Raw genomic sequence first — 16,012 nt, forward strand, 5'->3', positions numbered from 1 at the left:
TATAAAATAAATAATTTATGCCGAAGCGTTTGTATGTTAGTTGTTATGGAGTTAGAAATCATTTCAGAACCATTATCGTAAAACGCCCTTAAGTAAAATAAGTGTGAAGTAATAAAAAATAATTTAAAATCATTCTTATTGTCTTAATGTGTCCTTGGAATGCGACGGAACTTAATTCACATAGTTACTGAGTTGTTGTGACGGAAAATTGTTTAAGTCATACTCATTGCTTTTGAACAATAAATATTCACACGTCTCACAGAGTTGTGTTGTATTTTTTCGTATAAATTAATGTTATAGTATGATATTGTTTTCTTTAGAAGTAGTATAGCATCTTAGTCAGGGATATTTCGAAGTCTCTTTCTGCCTTTCTTCTTCGGGTAGTCATCACTTAAATTGCTAATGAAAGGCCGGTAGGTTAGCTAGGCTAGGGCTTGTGTCCTCACCGGTGAGGATTGCAACGCGTTATCCTTTTATTTCCCCCTACCTACCAATCCGAGCTGGCTACCTTGTTTTACCTTATGCCTGACGCGTGATAATTAATTAATAATTTGTGATAATTAATTTTCTTGTGTAATTTTATTTTATATCATTATACCCATCTAATGGCAACATAAGGTCAGTGGACCATGAGGTCCTAGATTAGAAACTCTAGTCGGGCAACATTTGGCGGATTTTCGTATACAGTTTCTTGGGATTGGATCCTCTTACAGAGGGTTGACGTAAGTGACAAGGCAATTCGTAATAACTATACCAAATCCGTCGACCCAGCATTCGGATGGAATACACGCAAATGAGAAAAGAACGTTGAACGTATCACTCAAACTATAGACTATAATATGTGACTTACATATTTTTATATACCATATAAATCGCTGTAATATGAAACGGATACTAAAAATAAGGAGTAACATTCGATTGTACCCTTAATTAATTTTATTATACAACTGAAAATAACTTATATTACCACAAATATACCAGTTTCTACTGTAATTTGTAACAGTTTTAATAATTAGCATTTTCTAATAGATAGGTACCTTCATTATCTATTCAGTAGATAATGCTGGTAGGCGTAATGAAATACTTGAAAGTACTACGTTCTACCTACTGTTTATGATAATGGTAATTTGATGAAGTGTTTAAGGTCGGCCATTGTCCTCACAATGAAAACAAATTACTGTTCTGTAGTGGTGCTAAAAAAATTGCCTGAAGCATTTTTTTTTATTGCTGTTTGAATGATCGATGGGCTTGCCGTTCACCTGACGGCAAGCGATGTGAATACCCATAAAAAGTAGAAACACCATCCAACATCTTGAATTACGAAGTATTGTTTGGTATTCCACTGCACTCGCCATCCTGAGACATGAGGTGTTAAGTCACATTATGTCCAGTTACACTAGCTATAATGTCCTTCAAACCGGAACCCAACAATGACTGCACACTGATGCTTGCCGGTCGAAATAGACATTGCGGACTCTCACATAATATGAGAGACCTCCACGATTAAGCACATTCACCGATGGCGTTCCTTCTAAAGCGTAATCGTGATTTTGATCGCGCTTTCTGCCAAAATGCTAATGTAATCGATATAATAATATCAGCCCTGTATTATATACTTGCCCACTGCTGAGCACGGGCCTCCTCTACTACTGAGAGGGATTAGGCCTTAGTCCACCACGCTGGCCTAGTGCGGATTGGTAGACTTCACACACCTTCGAAATTCCTATAGAGAACTTCTCGGAAGTGCAGGTTTCCTCACGATGTTTTCCTTCACCGTTAAAGCGAACGATAAATTCACAAAGAATACACACGTGATTTTTTAGAAAAGTCAGAGGTGTGTGCCCTTGGGATTTGAACCTGCGGACATTCGTCTCGGCAGACCGTTCCACACCCAACTAGGCTATCGCCGCCGTTGTAATCGATATACTTATTTGTAATAACAGTTAACTAATATTGCCCTCGCTTTGGACAACCGAATCTATCTACGAGATAGATACGTATACTATAAATAGTTACGCAAATCCCGGATTTTTACCAAATATGTACAATAGACATAACTGATAGATATTTGTTTTCATCCAATATTCAATATAAAGGTACATCAGCAAAGTTTGTAATACTTTTTAATTTTTACAAATTACCATTTTTGACGCCGTCGGTGGCGTATTGCGTACGAGTTACGACTACTATGCTAAGGTTTTAGATTCTATCCCGGATCAGGCTATTTTGGGATTTTTGGTAAATATCAGCCCGGTGTCCTGAATTGTGGCTGATTGATAGCAATAGGAACCCTCATTACATGAGATGTATTATAATAGCTGGTGAAATGTAGATTCGTTACACCTTTGTCTACACTAGAAAAAGGCATAAGTCGTAATGATCTTTATGTACACATTTTAACTCTTTTCCAGTGTTCCTACTGTCTCTGGTGGCGATGGTTTGCGCGAAAAGCTTTTCGCCGCATTCCTGCCCCTGCGCCAAGATATACATACCGTTGTGTGCGTCCAATATGATGACATACAACAACATCTGCGAATACCAGTGCGTAGCCAGGCAGTACGAAGCGACGTACCACAAGGAGCTCAAAGTGCTCCACCAAGGGAGATGCGATGGCAAAGATTAATCTATATTTAAGGTAATTATTGGCATATAAGTAGCTATTATTTTATTTTAAAAAAACAATTGACAGTCGCGGGAAAGTCAAATACGCAATTTCGTTTACTTGGACTTATTTTATTAAAATAAAACATTTTTTCGGATTTTATCGCGGTTCTTATATTATAATTTTCTCCCGATATTTCGATGACTTCGCAACCTTCGTGGTCACGGGGCGGAGGTGCTGATCATCCGAAAATTCAGTTACAATTTGTACCTACATTTTAGTTATACATTTTTTTAAATTCTTAGCTGTTGGTGGTTCGAAAATTATAATATAAAAACCGTGGTAAAATCTGCAAATAGTTTTATTTTAATTTCTAACATAAGAAATCATTACACTCATTTTAGTTATTTTGGTTTAAAAACCACAGTACCTTAATCGATTTTGAGACACATTTCTATTATAAATAATTAAAAAAAAAATTTTTTTTACATCGGTTAATACGTCACTGATTTCTGAAGTACTTAACAAACATAAAAAAATACAAGTATAATTGAGGACCTCTTCCTTTTTTGAAGTCGGTTAATACATTTTATTGAGGTTATATTTGAAAGGTTATATTTAGAGTCTATATTGCATTAACTGCAGTAAGTATCTATACAATCGTTGGCTCGGTGGCTTAGGCTGGGCCGATGTGGGTTCAAACCCCCGGTGTGGCAGTGATATTAGTTTTCCTGTTTGGTCTTATCTGCGAGTCTGGAATTCGTGTAGTAAATAGTAATAGCCTTACCCGAATTACATTGTCTAACATTTTTTATTTTAATACAGCTATGGAAACATAGATTTAATAAAACCTCTCTCTGCCTTTGAAAATGGAATGAGCCTAAAGGGTAGTGTTTATGTATATTAATGTTTTTTTAAATCTATATTCATTACAATTATAAGTAGCATAAATTCAATTCGAGACTACCCGTTTTAGAGCTCCGATAATTTGCACATTAGTGCGCTTCTGAAGTTCGGAGAATAGGAATGCAATTATAAGTATCTTTAATTGAGTAAAATTTAAACGTAATAATGTATATTTTATTGTATTAATAAACAAAACTGTATAAACTTGACGATGCAGTAAGTGCGAACGCGATCGAAGCGAGGTTAAGTTTACGTTTAACAAGTTCTTTAGTTCAAGGAAAACAAACTTAAAATCATATTAATGATGTTTGTACAATTTTAATTTTTTTATCTTAAATAATAACAACTAAATTTGCTTATTTTGATAAAACCACGAATACTGCCTTCTATTTTTAAATGTTTGAATAAATTTCACATTCAAAGATAAAACAAAGGTAATGAAAGATTAATAAATAATAGAAATGTCGTCCTAGTTTGCCGCAATCTGGGGAACGCTAGAAGGTCGCATAATATTACTTATTGTAGGTATAACCTCAAGAAAACACGCACTGGCTATAAATAACATTCCGCCATTATTAACATTTGAAAACCCATTGTAATTATTGATTTATATGCAGTGATAAGGCTAAAATACTTCCACATGAACCTTATTCTATTTTCAAATGTTGAATATTAAGTTTTATTTTTTTCTTAAATTACTAAATACTTTGCCGGAATATGTATAAAAGTGGTTATGAGAGATTCATAGTCAAATTAGTTTTCAAAATGCCATTAATGAGAGAAATTGAGTTATTGTTGTGATGATTTATGTTTTTATTAATCTATGTGTTTATTGTTTCAGTTTTTATTTATTTACTACGCATCGCATTTGGAATCAATGATTCGGCTTTACATATAGCATAAAAATTTATCTACAGATCCCTATCAAATTATAACGAGAAATTGATTAAACATTCCGTCATCACTGAAAAGTTGAAGTGCTAAGAGCGCCATCTAGTGTCGTTGTACTGAAACTGTTCACAATAAAATATCATAAAAAATAAAAATAGTTTTATTTATTCATGGATACTTTGCGTTATTCATTGTGATATATTAAACATAAAATATAAACCATCATTTGATGTATTATCACACGGGTGGATAATATTTAACTGTCAATATAATTTTCTTAGCTCAATAAATAATTAATTAACAACAATTTTATTGTTGGGTATACAATAAGATTTGTTATTTAAAAAACAATATTTCATAACCTCATACCCTGTTTTATTCTCAAATAAGAACTAATTTGACATTATGTCAATATTGATATAAAACAAATATAAAAACTGTACATCAGGTACCTCATGTCAATGTACCACCTCTACATAATTATTTTATAATGAAAACAACAAAATAATCTATTGTAATAATCAATAGGTATGCAGCCAGTTCTTGTAAACTTAATTTTAAGTTATATATTATTTCTATTAATTTACAACATTGATAATAATGTACTATGTATTAGATCTGGCGTTCTGAACACTCACTATGTTCATCTGAAGTGTACTGCAATCTGGTATTGGTGGCTATTTTTCTTATACTCTACTTAAAGCGCTTTAGCACTGCATGTTAAAGAAGTTTGGTTAGACAATGATTTTTTACATTCTGCAGCGAACTTTAGTTCCAACTCCAGATTTTAAACAAATAGTTTATATAGATGTTCATGTCAATAGAATATATGTCAATGGCTTATAACATTAAATTATGTTACATAATTTGTTGATAACTAAATGAAGTAGGTAAGTTGGTACTTATTTAAAAAAAAATCACATCATTAACACTACTTCTGTGAAATCAAATGAAAATTATTTTATATAATTATTTATTTTATATTATTATTATATAATACATAATGTACTTGGTGCTACAAAAATCAACCCCACTGTGATTTAGTTATACTAAAGAAGACTAAAGTAATATTAATACTAAAAATATATCCACAGCTACAGTTTAGATGGCATCAGTTCATCCATCAAATATTTTTTCCTTGTAAAATCAACTTTATAAACGTCACTTGGCAAGAAACACTGAAGAAAAAAATGAGTGATTATGCCAGTAATACCCCAAATCTTATGTTGTGCGCCCAAAAACACTGGTGTCATGAGATTTTCATACTCAAATGATGCATGGTTGTTCACATCACAAAATGTACTCATTGGAACCGTGAATATCTCTTCAACCTCGTCAGCGTTGCGCTGCAGTTTGCTAAAAGAATAATTTTGTATGAGACCAACCACAGGCGTGATTATAATATCTCTATTCCTGCCTTGAATTTTATTCATTTTGCCCCAAATATCCACACTTTCCCGCGGCACCCCGATCTCTTCTTCAGTTTCTCTGAGCGCTGTCTCAAACACAGTTTCACTTTTGTCCATTTTCCCTCCCGGAAACGATACTTGGCCACTATGATTGGTGAGATTTGATGACCGTAGCGTATAAAGGAGACATACCTCATTGTTTTGTACACATAACGGAACTAAAACAGCTGCTTCTGATTTAAAATTTATCCAATCCTTGACGAAAACAGGAACTTCTTTGAGTTTGGAGACGCATCTCTGTCGAGCGACGCTAGAAAGTAGCAATTCAGAAGCTAATGCCATGGTTACAGCGTTAATGCCTAGTTACTTTGATATCGTATATAATATTATAAGTAACACATGTTTATTTGCAAAGATTTACTATTTTTTCATCGTACGACAACCGTACGACGAAAGTTAAAGTTCAAATTCCAAAAGAATCCATTTCCGCTAGGGAGTAACTGCAGTGTCGATATTCTTATATCGATAAGGAGTATCCAAGGACAGGTTGTGACATCTTGTCAAATAGGACAGCGACATATTTTAACCAATTAATGATAACTTTTGGAGCAAAAATTTGGTCAGTTCGGGTCTATAACTATACCATTTAATGTCTTTGTGAAATAGGAACTATTTAATTTTCTTTGTTAAATTTTTCAATACAACATTTCCATTTTATTTTTAAATTAAAACAAAGCTGGATTCCGAATTTAGTCGCGATTTTTAGCTTAATTTTTACTCCTGACATTCCAGGTGCTTTGCTAGCATTGATAAAAATTACTACTCCCTACCCAGTAAGAACAAATGAAATAAATGATTCTACAGATTCTTTAATAACTAGGAGAACAAAAAAGGAAAAGTAACATGTTATATAGATAAAATTTCATATGAGTTATAATATGAACCTTACATCGTTATGATACAAGGATTTTTTTATTAATGTTTTATCGATAGTTCTTGAGTGTTACTTCACTATATTGCCAAAAATTAGCAAGCCATCAGCTGTTGTGAACTGTTATCACTTCGATTCTTTACACGAAGCTTTTATATCTATCTAATATCACCTTTAATGATAGATTATTTTCTGGATTCTCTTTTATAGTGAAATAATAAATCCATGGTTTATGTTACCATTACGTTATTAGTAATATAAAAAAAAACTTGCTAACAACTGCTAAGTGTTAATAATTTCATTGGCAACTATGTAAGTACCTTGCTATTGTCATTTTGTCAGCTGTGAGCTGTCATTGTGATTATTGTAATTTGGAATTTGGACATAAATTATTGTTGATTTATTATGAAAATTTACTGTGATATTATATAGTATAAAAATGTATGGTAAAATTACTTTTGGTATACATAATATATTTTCATTCGCGTCACGTGAGCGTTGCATGACGAAACTGAAAAAAATATCTTTTTCTAAACAAAATCCAAAGCTTGAAGCCACAGCGTCTGTTTTAGTACCTCTTTGTCGCGTCGAGGGTGTACCTTCCCTGCTGTACACAGTAAGATCCTCTACTTTGCGAACAAACAGTGGCCAAGTATCGTTCCCCGGCGGAAAAACTGACAAGAATGAGACGGCCATAGAAACAGCGATTCGAGAGACCAGAGAAGAGATAGGGTTGTCGCCACAAAAGATAGAAGTATGGGGCGAAGGGTCCCCTGTACCAGGTCGGAACTTCAAAATAATGATTACCCCTGTAGTAGCATCAATTCAGGAGTTAAAGCCCCAGGACCTAAAGGTTAATACAAATGAAGTGTCAGAAGTGTTCACTGTACCAATTGAGACTTTATGTGATTCAAAGAACCAGTATTATACTCAGTTTAAAAATGGGTATATACTACCAGTCTTTGTTGCAGAGGAATATAAAATATGGGGGGTGACAGCATACATCACCCACTTATTTTTAAGTGGGATTTTATCAAAGGATGTTTACAAGAATGAATGGATTAAAAAGAAAATTGTTATTGACAATTTGTGAAATATTATATTCTAAATCAACTTAGTACAATTTTGTAAATATTATTGTTATATTTATTACATGAATAAAAAACTTGTTTTTAATAAAAATGTTTATTGTATAAAAAGCTACATACAGTACACTGATCATTATCAAAAGACTAAGCACTAAAGAAGGCACAAAAAGCATGTAAATTTGGCATTTTCAATTGACTGTAGAATACTTTGTTGATAAAAAAAAAAAAACTAGAAAAAAACTTCATGAAACTGAAAAAAAAATAAAGGAAAATAAAATAAAACACAAACAAAAAAAATAATATTTATCCAGGTTTATTCCTTAACATTTACATTATGATCTAGAATTATTAATATTTTATACATTGTCCAAATGACATGTTGAATGTCTCGCCATTGTCTCTGTTGTCTGTACTATGTGCTTTGCCACACGAAAATTTTCTATAACATGTTAAATACACAATAATCAAGTCCTAAAAACTTCAACTATTATAGAAACAAAGATAATTCCTATATAAAGTAAAAAAACCTTTTTGATTATAACTTAAAAAAAATGGATGCATCTGACACTCCCTAAGAAAATTATATATTAGTATTTCTCAAGACCCCTCCCTAAGCAAACATCTTTGAGCAATTCGTTCCATATGTGATGGCGCATCTTCGTCATCAATAATTTCGGTAAAAAAATATTTTAGGCCGTTTTGAAAATTTTAAACTATAAAATATTTCTTGCTCAATTATCTTAAATTTAAATTATGTGTCTTTTAGTAATTGCACGAATGGAACAATGTTGACGACATTTTCATTATGAAATTACCGACAAAATATCTAGATGAATTATAAAAAAATTAACCAAATTTTAGAAGCAAATTGTAGAAAGATGATATATATATTTTATGTATCATAAATTTTAAATATTTTGTTAGTGCGCCGTTTTGTTGCAGGGTGGGCTTTAGTAATTTTTTATGTTTTGCCATGTTATAGAAAACTTATATTGACAAATAAAAGGATCCATGGGTCTATTACGTAAATAGGTGGTCCAACTTAAAGCCTCACAGCATCACACCGTACTGTAGGTCCCAACAATAAAAACAAAAGAAACAAAAAACATAAGTACAACTTTAAAACTAACCTCAAAGGCATCACGCAGGCAAGAGCTCACAAAATGTAAATAAACAAAACAATATTGACAAATGCTTAAATAATTTTGGCAGAGGCATTACCAAAATGGATTTAAAATTCCATAAAAATATTAAGAAAAATCTTGAGTACTGTGAAACCAATCTTACAACCTATTGCGAATTTATATTACAAAACCATGTCTGAACATTCGTTGTTTTTGAACACTGTAACTAAACTAAAACTATGTTAAACGATATCTACTTTCATAAATAGAAAACTATACGTACTAAATTTGTTAAAGGTCAAGTGTAAAGGATATCATCGTTCAGCACCTCTGCCGAATAAAAAAAAATATGGATCTGATGAAACAAAACATACATTTAAATATTTACTGAATCTCAAAACTTTAATCAAAGTAGTGATGGCCACGGTCAATTCTCGATCTCTATCGGATATGAATAAAAATCGAGTTTCGTAATGGAGGTATACGAATATCGGTAATACAGTAAAATACGTTTAGATATCTAATAAATAACCCACAATTAAATCCTTCCAACGCACATGTTCATATCGATTGCACCAAACCATTTATCAATCTCATTGATTTTCACTCTACCATATCAAAGTAACGACCGAATAAGTTTATAAATTTTATACAATTACAAAATATATTTGATAACCAACTCGGGTAATGGCGGTGCGGGCGAGTCGGGGCGCGGCTATCGGATGGAATTATGTTTATCACACAATTTATATCTTGGTACAGTTTATTTGTCTTCTCTGTTCATCTGTGAATAATCGACGACATCGATAATTTCAGCTAACATAACTCATAAGTACGTCGCCATATCGATTACATGACTAAAATAAAAAATGCATCCAATAATACAACTATTTTCAAAATGCTTTCTGTAAAATTCGTTGGAAATAGCTGTGGACCGTCCAGCAATCGGCATATTTAGTAACACTGCCCCAATAACATAGTTTCTAATTTCATATTTCGTGACGTCACTGGACACGCTCACATATTTCCAACGACCAGTACTAATTACCGATAATAAAACTTAATCGATATTTTAAATGTCACTACAATCTTTATATTTGTATTTTTATAACAAAGTCTAACAGAACATTGCGTTTCGTTCAATTACTCACAGACTAGGTACACATATAATTTTGGCATTATGTAAATATGCGAAAATAACGTTTACGACTTTTGCAAACACAAACGACCATTGTATGTATAGATGAAGTTATCGAAACGAGCCGTCGCGCGTCACGTCGTATGGTTAAAAAAAAAATATTCCTAATTGGAACCAACTTGTAATGTCATATGCCCGCAATTTTTTTCTCTGACAAATCTAGCATGTTAATAGATTTATCGTATGTCGTTGAACGCTAAACCACGCACAATCAGCTCGTTTCGTTAAATGACTATACTGTAGTGTTGTACCAAGGCTTGAGGATCTACTCGGCTGCTTGTTCGTTCACATCAACCGGGATGGATGTCGTGAACGTGGGCGTCTCCAACTCCTCGTGTTTCTTCATTTTCAGCGCCTAGAAATTATTTTTAAATATTAGCAAATGTTTAACAATTATTTAAACAACTTCATGCGTTACACATAAATTATCGATAAAAGTATTTTACAAATTAAATATGATTTTCAAATTCTATAATTTCACAAATTAAGTTAATTATTATATTGAACAAAATGAACCATTAGTTAATTTCGAAAAAGAAAAGAACCTTTATAAAATTTTGTCAAATAATTCATAAAGATTTATATTAAATAATTGCGAATATTAATAATACCCAAAAAGCCGAGAAAATAAGTCAATCCATTAAACAGTGAAAAAAGAAGATATTGAAAACAAATAAAATGCAGTTAGACATACAATCCACAACCAAACCAATAAACACCTAAAATTATCCAAACACTAGAACTTAGAATCCTTCCACAAGGATACTAGATACTGCTAAATTGATAAAGCATTTTCATGATCTCAAGGTAAACATTTAAATTACATTAAATAGTGGGAATGATTTCATCTAACCATAACAACAAAAATGTACCTCAAAACTAATGTCCCAATGTATCAATAAAAATTTCTATGACGTAAAATGTTCTATTTTGCAAAGTTTGAATTTCGAATAGTTTAAGGCGATACCTCAAGGTCCATTTTCATACATTTTGTTTCACCTTTAATCTGGGTAACTAAACAAGTATTGGCAAGTAAAGAATTTAAATTCACGTCTAGTTAGTGATTAGTTCTCGCAGTTGAAGAAAAACGTAAAATAATTAATAATCATGGATATTTCGGCCTTTAAAATTTAATATGACGAAATTTTAAAGGCCGAAATATCCATGATTATTAATTATTTTTACGTTTTTCTTCAACTGCGAGAACTAATCACTAACTAGACGTGAATTTAAATTCTTTACTTGCCAATACTTGTTTAGTTACCCAGATTAAAGGTGAAACAAAATGTATGAAAATGGACCTTGAGGTATCGCCTTAACTCAAACGTTTCGTATTGGAAATGTAAAGATAAGTGAAATGACAACCCGTGATAAATACCTATGTGCGTGGAGAGATAATAATGTAAAACAATGGCCCAGTTGAAAAATATTCCACCTCTTTCCAAGCAAAGAAAAAAATCAATTAATTCATTTGTGTGGCAACATTTTATGTTATAGCACAAGCTATTTTCGCCTTTAATGTATCGGAATTTTTATGATGTAAGCGTGGTAGCGACTAGTGATGTGCCTACTTATCGACTCGTAATTGTGACTTGAATGTTATTTATATTTCCTTTTTTTATTTTTCACAAGACAATTGCGTAATTTTATTATCATTATTTTCAAATACATTTGTATTTGTTCAAAATGTGTTGTCAATTTTAACATGTATCGCGGACACATCTCTAGTAACGCCACAGTAAGCTTCAACGTTTAGCGTAACGCGATGAGAGTGAGACGGTGAGTCTGCGCCCGCGCCCGTGGTCGGTGTGAGTGGCGGCCGCGGCGATGTTGCGCTGTGATTGGCTGGCGGGTGAGTGACGTCACGTTACACACCGTCACGTACCGAGTCCGGCGGCGGTTGCGCGGGCCGCGGCTGCCGCGCGAGCGTCGGCGACAACAAACCTTTCGTCGCTTGCTGTATACGGCATATGGTGTACGGAAAGGACAGACCCGAGAAATTAAATAAGTCTTATTCTTATATCTATACAGAGAGTAAGACTAAAGTTTTGAAGCAAGGATTTCAATTTTCAATTTCAGCATTATAAAAAAAAAGGTTTAAAACGACCTTTAGATTTAACTTTTAAAGTGGCTGCGGCTCAGTTTCTTTCAATATACATTTCTAATAGCAATTAAATATTTTCTACCTGTACATGAAATCCCACTACAATTACTTAAATATAAAGAAATAAAAAAATATATTACATTCAACTACACCACATACACCAAAGTTCAATTTAGAAAAAGTGACCAATTTAAAGAAATCCCTTTTAGACCCGTTTAGAGAATACAGGACCCAATTTAGAAATCCCATTTTAAGCCAATTGTGGGTGATGCAGGCCATACGACACGAGAAATCGTTACGATCGGTCTTTACGACTTAAATCGCTCTGATAAGTCTTTTAAAAAGGTTGAAAAAGTAAATAGCGGAAATCCGGAATCAACTTCGAGTGCACCCTTTGAGTCTAAAGTTTACGCAATACACTTACAGCAAATATTTTTGACATATAATAATAATGTATACAATAAATAACGTAATATTATATTATATACATAGTGTACAGGATTCGCTGCACCTCAAATGACGGATTTGTACTGTACATACTACATAGTAAGATTACCGGATAATCTTCAGAATATTATCTAGTGTACTACAAAATATCCATTATCATTTCCTTAATTAAAAAAATCGTACCGATTTATCGTGACGGTAAATCGTACAGATCGATCGTACCGATTTGTCGTGAGGTGTATTGCTTGCGTCAAGTAAGTGCGAGTGGACGTGAGCAAATACCTGCTGCAGTTTGTAGTGGTTGATGATGTCCTGGTCGGCGGGACAGCTCTGCGTGAACGCGTCCAGCTGGTACATGTGGTACATATAGCGCCACAGCGCGCGGAAACTCGTCTGTAACGATAATCGCATCGTGAGCATCGCTATAATATAATTAATTTGACAAATATTTTGAAAGCCTGTAATAACATCACAACACGAATAAGCATGATTTGCTTTTTTCGGCGACATTTGTAAGATTAGAAGTGGGACAATTTATTTAGGGATTTTGAAATTGAAAATCCTAGTTACTTTTGGTATAAGTTTTGTGTATTAGGTACGCCTTTAAAAACCGCTGAATGTATTATTTGTGTTACCGGTATTTCGAAGTCGACGAAGTATTTGCCGGCGACGCGGATGTGCTGCAGCCGCGGCATCAGCTCGCAGTCGAAACAGCACATTGTGTCGCCCGTTAAGAACCTGCAATACACATCGACTAATGAAAAATCAAATAAATACTCGATAATCAAATAAACTCGTGCCTATTCAAAAGCAAGGACTTAAAAAAATTAAAAGGTTTCAACTAGTGCACTTATATTACTCCGCAAAAGAAGGGACTCAAAATCAAATTAAAGGGTTACAATTACTGCTTATTATTTCCTGAGCTTATATCCACTTCATAATGTGATAAGTGAATCTATTGCCAAATCGGGCACGAATTTTGATAACGTCCTGCGGATCGAAGCAATGACTCGCGATTTAGAGCTCTAATACAGCGGAGTAGACCAACGAAATCATACACGAATAATCTTTGTTTTCTTTAGACGATAATCCTTTTAATTTTCTCTATTACACACACGCAGGATTAATATGAAGCACATAGTTATCTAACCTTGTGATAAACCGTTGCCTGGATACATTAGGTAACATTCAACAAGATAAAGCTCAGATTTACGACGCCACAGTCTAACAGGATCAAACAAGCCAGCGATGACGTATCATTGTACATAGAGAATTCTTTGATCACTTCACAATATGTATAGTTGCACCGGATTAATATGGGACATGGTCTAGCATTTATAGCATCGTATATGGGCTGTGGATTAGAAGCGCCAGAATTAAATTTTTGTGTATATTTTAAGGGGCTTGAGTCAGGCAGACGATCGTAAAACCTACGCCGACTTGCTACTACATGTTTGAAGAAATGTGTTGCCCATCCCACAGTGGGAAGAACTGGTCTGGAAATCTTAAGAGTAGGTACTTCCTCTGGTTGATGATGATCATGATTTTTTTATTGCAGTTTAATGACACGACAGGCGTGTCCCTCGCCCTATGGTAAGCGATACGACGACCTAGAAGGTCTACATCGAAGAGGTTGAAAAATGCTAATGAAGAAGAAGAAGAAGAAGAAGGTATACCTGGTCCCCCTGCGCTCGAGCAGCGCGTCGATGCGTCCGAGATGCGCGCGCAACGCCGCCGACTTCTGTTCGTCTTTGCGCACCAACACCAACTTCAGCTTGGAGTATAGGTTCTCGATCAGTGATGCCACTTCTTTGTCCTGGAATGAAAAGAACAACATGTTATTGTTTATCCGGCTCGTACGACCACTGGAAACTAACGTGTAGTAAAATTGTAATCTTACTTGGCGTCAAATCTCGTAGTTGAAATTTCTTTAAATTTTTAGTTAATTATCAAATCATGCAAATAAATAATCCCAATACTAATCAATAAAATAACTATTTGCATAATCCTGATTTTCCCTTTCTTCCTTAGTCGAACGATGTCGAAGTAGAAAGACAAAACGCAAACACAATTCAGAATGTAAAAAATGCTCTAAACAAAGTATGACTTTGTCACAATTTGTCCGATGCCTTCGACCCTTTTACGACCACATTCAAATTCATTGGCGTACAACAAGCTAATCAAGCATATATATTTTAATAACTTATCTAATTTTACATTTAATTTGGATTGATCTGAATATTGCCGTTGTGTAAAAGAACTTGTTTGGAACCAGTTGCAGAATGGCCACACAGACTTTTAGTGGCAATAAAAATTATTGGACCCAAGAATTTAACATTTTAAAAAGTTATAAAACGTTTTAAATGTTGCAATTAATTGGAAATGTGTGAAAATATACGTGATCTTAGAACCTATAACTGTTATAAGATGTTCTAAAACTGTATTGAATCCGCAAAGGATAACTGCTTCTGTAAATAAAATGAATATTTATGGACGATTTTATTTTCTTATTTATATAATGCCTTTTCAAAATTTAATTCGCTTCATTAATCTTGGCCATTTCGAAGTGGGCACATTCCCAGAAAAGACAGAAGGTGAACATTTTCTCAATTCTATGAATCTTCATATCCCTAGAGACAGATGCTAGTAAATGCTTTTTGATGAAAGTCCTACACATATAACATAATTTGCAAATGTTTGTAGAAATGCTGATTCGGTGTACAGATAAACGAAGTATATTATGTTTAGCAGTAGCGACCTTAACTAATGCTCTGAGCGGCAAATCTGTAAGGCCCTTTACCCGATTGCCGAAGGACGGTAATGACTATTTTGCGCCCCTTGTAAGCACGAGGCCCCTCAAAGCCTTAATTCCTTGCTGTTCATCAACCTCTAAGGCTTGCTACCACTGAATTTTAGTAGGGCTTTAATCACAAAAAATATATTTTAAGGGTTGAGCAGTTATTTTTCGGAACCTAGTGTTCGGTGAAGCTAAAGGAAAATGTCAATCGGCGAGGAACGAAGGTATCACAATTATGCCGATCAGATATATACATTACGTTAAACTGACTGCTACATCACCTGTACAAACAGATTGTGTCCGCCCGGCACGGATTTCATGATGTGCCGCTCGATCTTCTCGTTCTCGAGTATGGCGAGTCCGTTGTCGATCAGTATGGGCGGGTGCGTCGCTTCGAAGTTGGTGCGGAAGTCTGGCGGCGGCTTTTGCATGTCTACTGTTGTCACCTGCAATGGACATGTGAGGAATTGTTTGAATGTATTTATATGTTTCAGTAGTAGTATATTATGTATCGT

General features: G+C 34.0%; 3 protein-coding genes across 4 annotated transcripts in view; 1 reads left to right on the top strand and 2 right to left on the bottom strand.

The window, feature by feature from the left end:
* Positions 1–3,660: 3,660 nt before the first annotated feature.
* On the bottom strand, positions 3,661–6,313 carry LOC115443853 (nudix hydrolase 3). Its single transcript, XM_030169437.2, has one exon. The coding sequence runs from the start codon at positions 6,148–6,150 to the stop codon at positions 5,494–5,496; it is 657 nt and encodes a 218-aa protein (XP_030025297.1). The 5' UTR covers positions 6,151–6,313; the 3' UTR covers positions 3,661–5,493.
* A 797-nt stretch (positions 6,314–7,110) lies between these two features.
* On the top strand, positions 7,111–8,926 carry LOC115443882 (nucleoside diphosphate-linked moiety X motif 8-like). The gene has a single exon (XM_030169473.2). It carries the CDS (start codon positions 7,179–7,181, stop codon positions 7,830–7,832), a length of 654 nt encoding a protein of 217 aa, XP_030025333.2. The 5' UTR covers positions 7,111–7,178; the 3' UTR covers positions 7,833–8,926.
* Positions 8,125–16,012, bottom strand: part of LOC115443881 (chloride intracellular channel exc-4) — a 63,776-nt gene continuing 55,888 nt past the window's right edge. The window contains exons 3-8 of one of the 2 annotated variants that reach the window (XM_030169471.2): positions 15,779–15,943; positions 14,377–14,516; positions 13,336–13,438; positions 12,983–13,093; positions 12,035–12,106; positions 8,125–10,504 (exon numbers count right to left, since the gene is read on the bottom strand). In XM_030169471.2, the coding sequence (XP_030025331.2) occupies positions 10,415–10,504; positions 12,035–12,106; positions 12,983–13,093; positions 13,336–13,438; positions 14,377–14,516; positions 15,779–15,943 (681 nt within the window). In that variant the 3' untranslated portion in view covers positions 8,125–10,414. The remainder of the gene's footprint in view (positions 10,505–12,034; positions 12,107–12,982; positions 13,094–13,335; positions 13,439–14,376; positions 14,517–15,778; positions 15,944–16,012) is intronic. The other variant, XM_030169472.2, reaches the window with a different exon arrangement.

This window comes from Manduca sexta, chromosome 10 (genome assembly GCF_014839805.1).
Source record: "Manduca sexta isolate Smith_Timp_Sample1 chromosome 10, JHU_Msex_v1.0, whole genome shotgun sequence".
Taxonomy (NCBI): Eukaryota; Metazoa; Arthropoda; class Insecta; order Lepidoptera; family Sphingidae; genus Manduca; species Manduca sexta.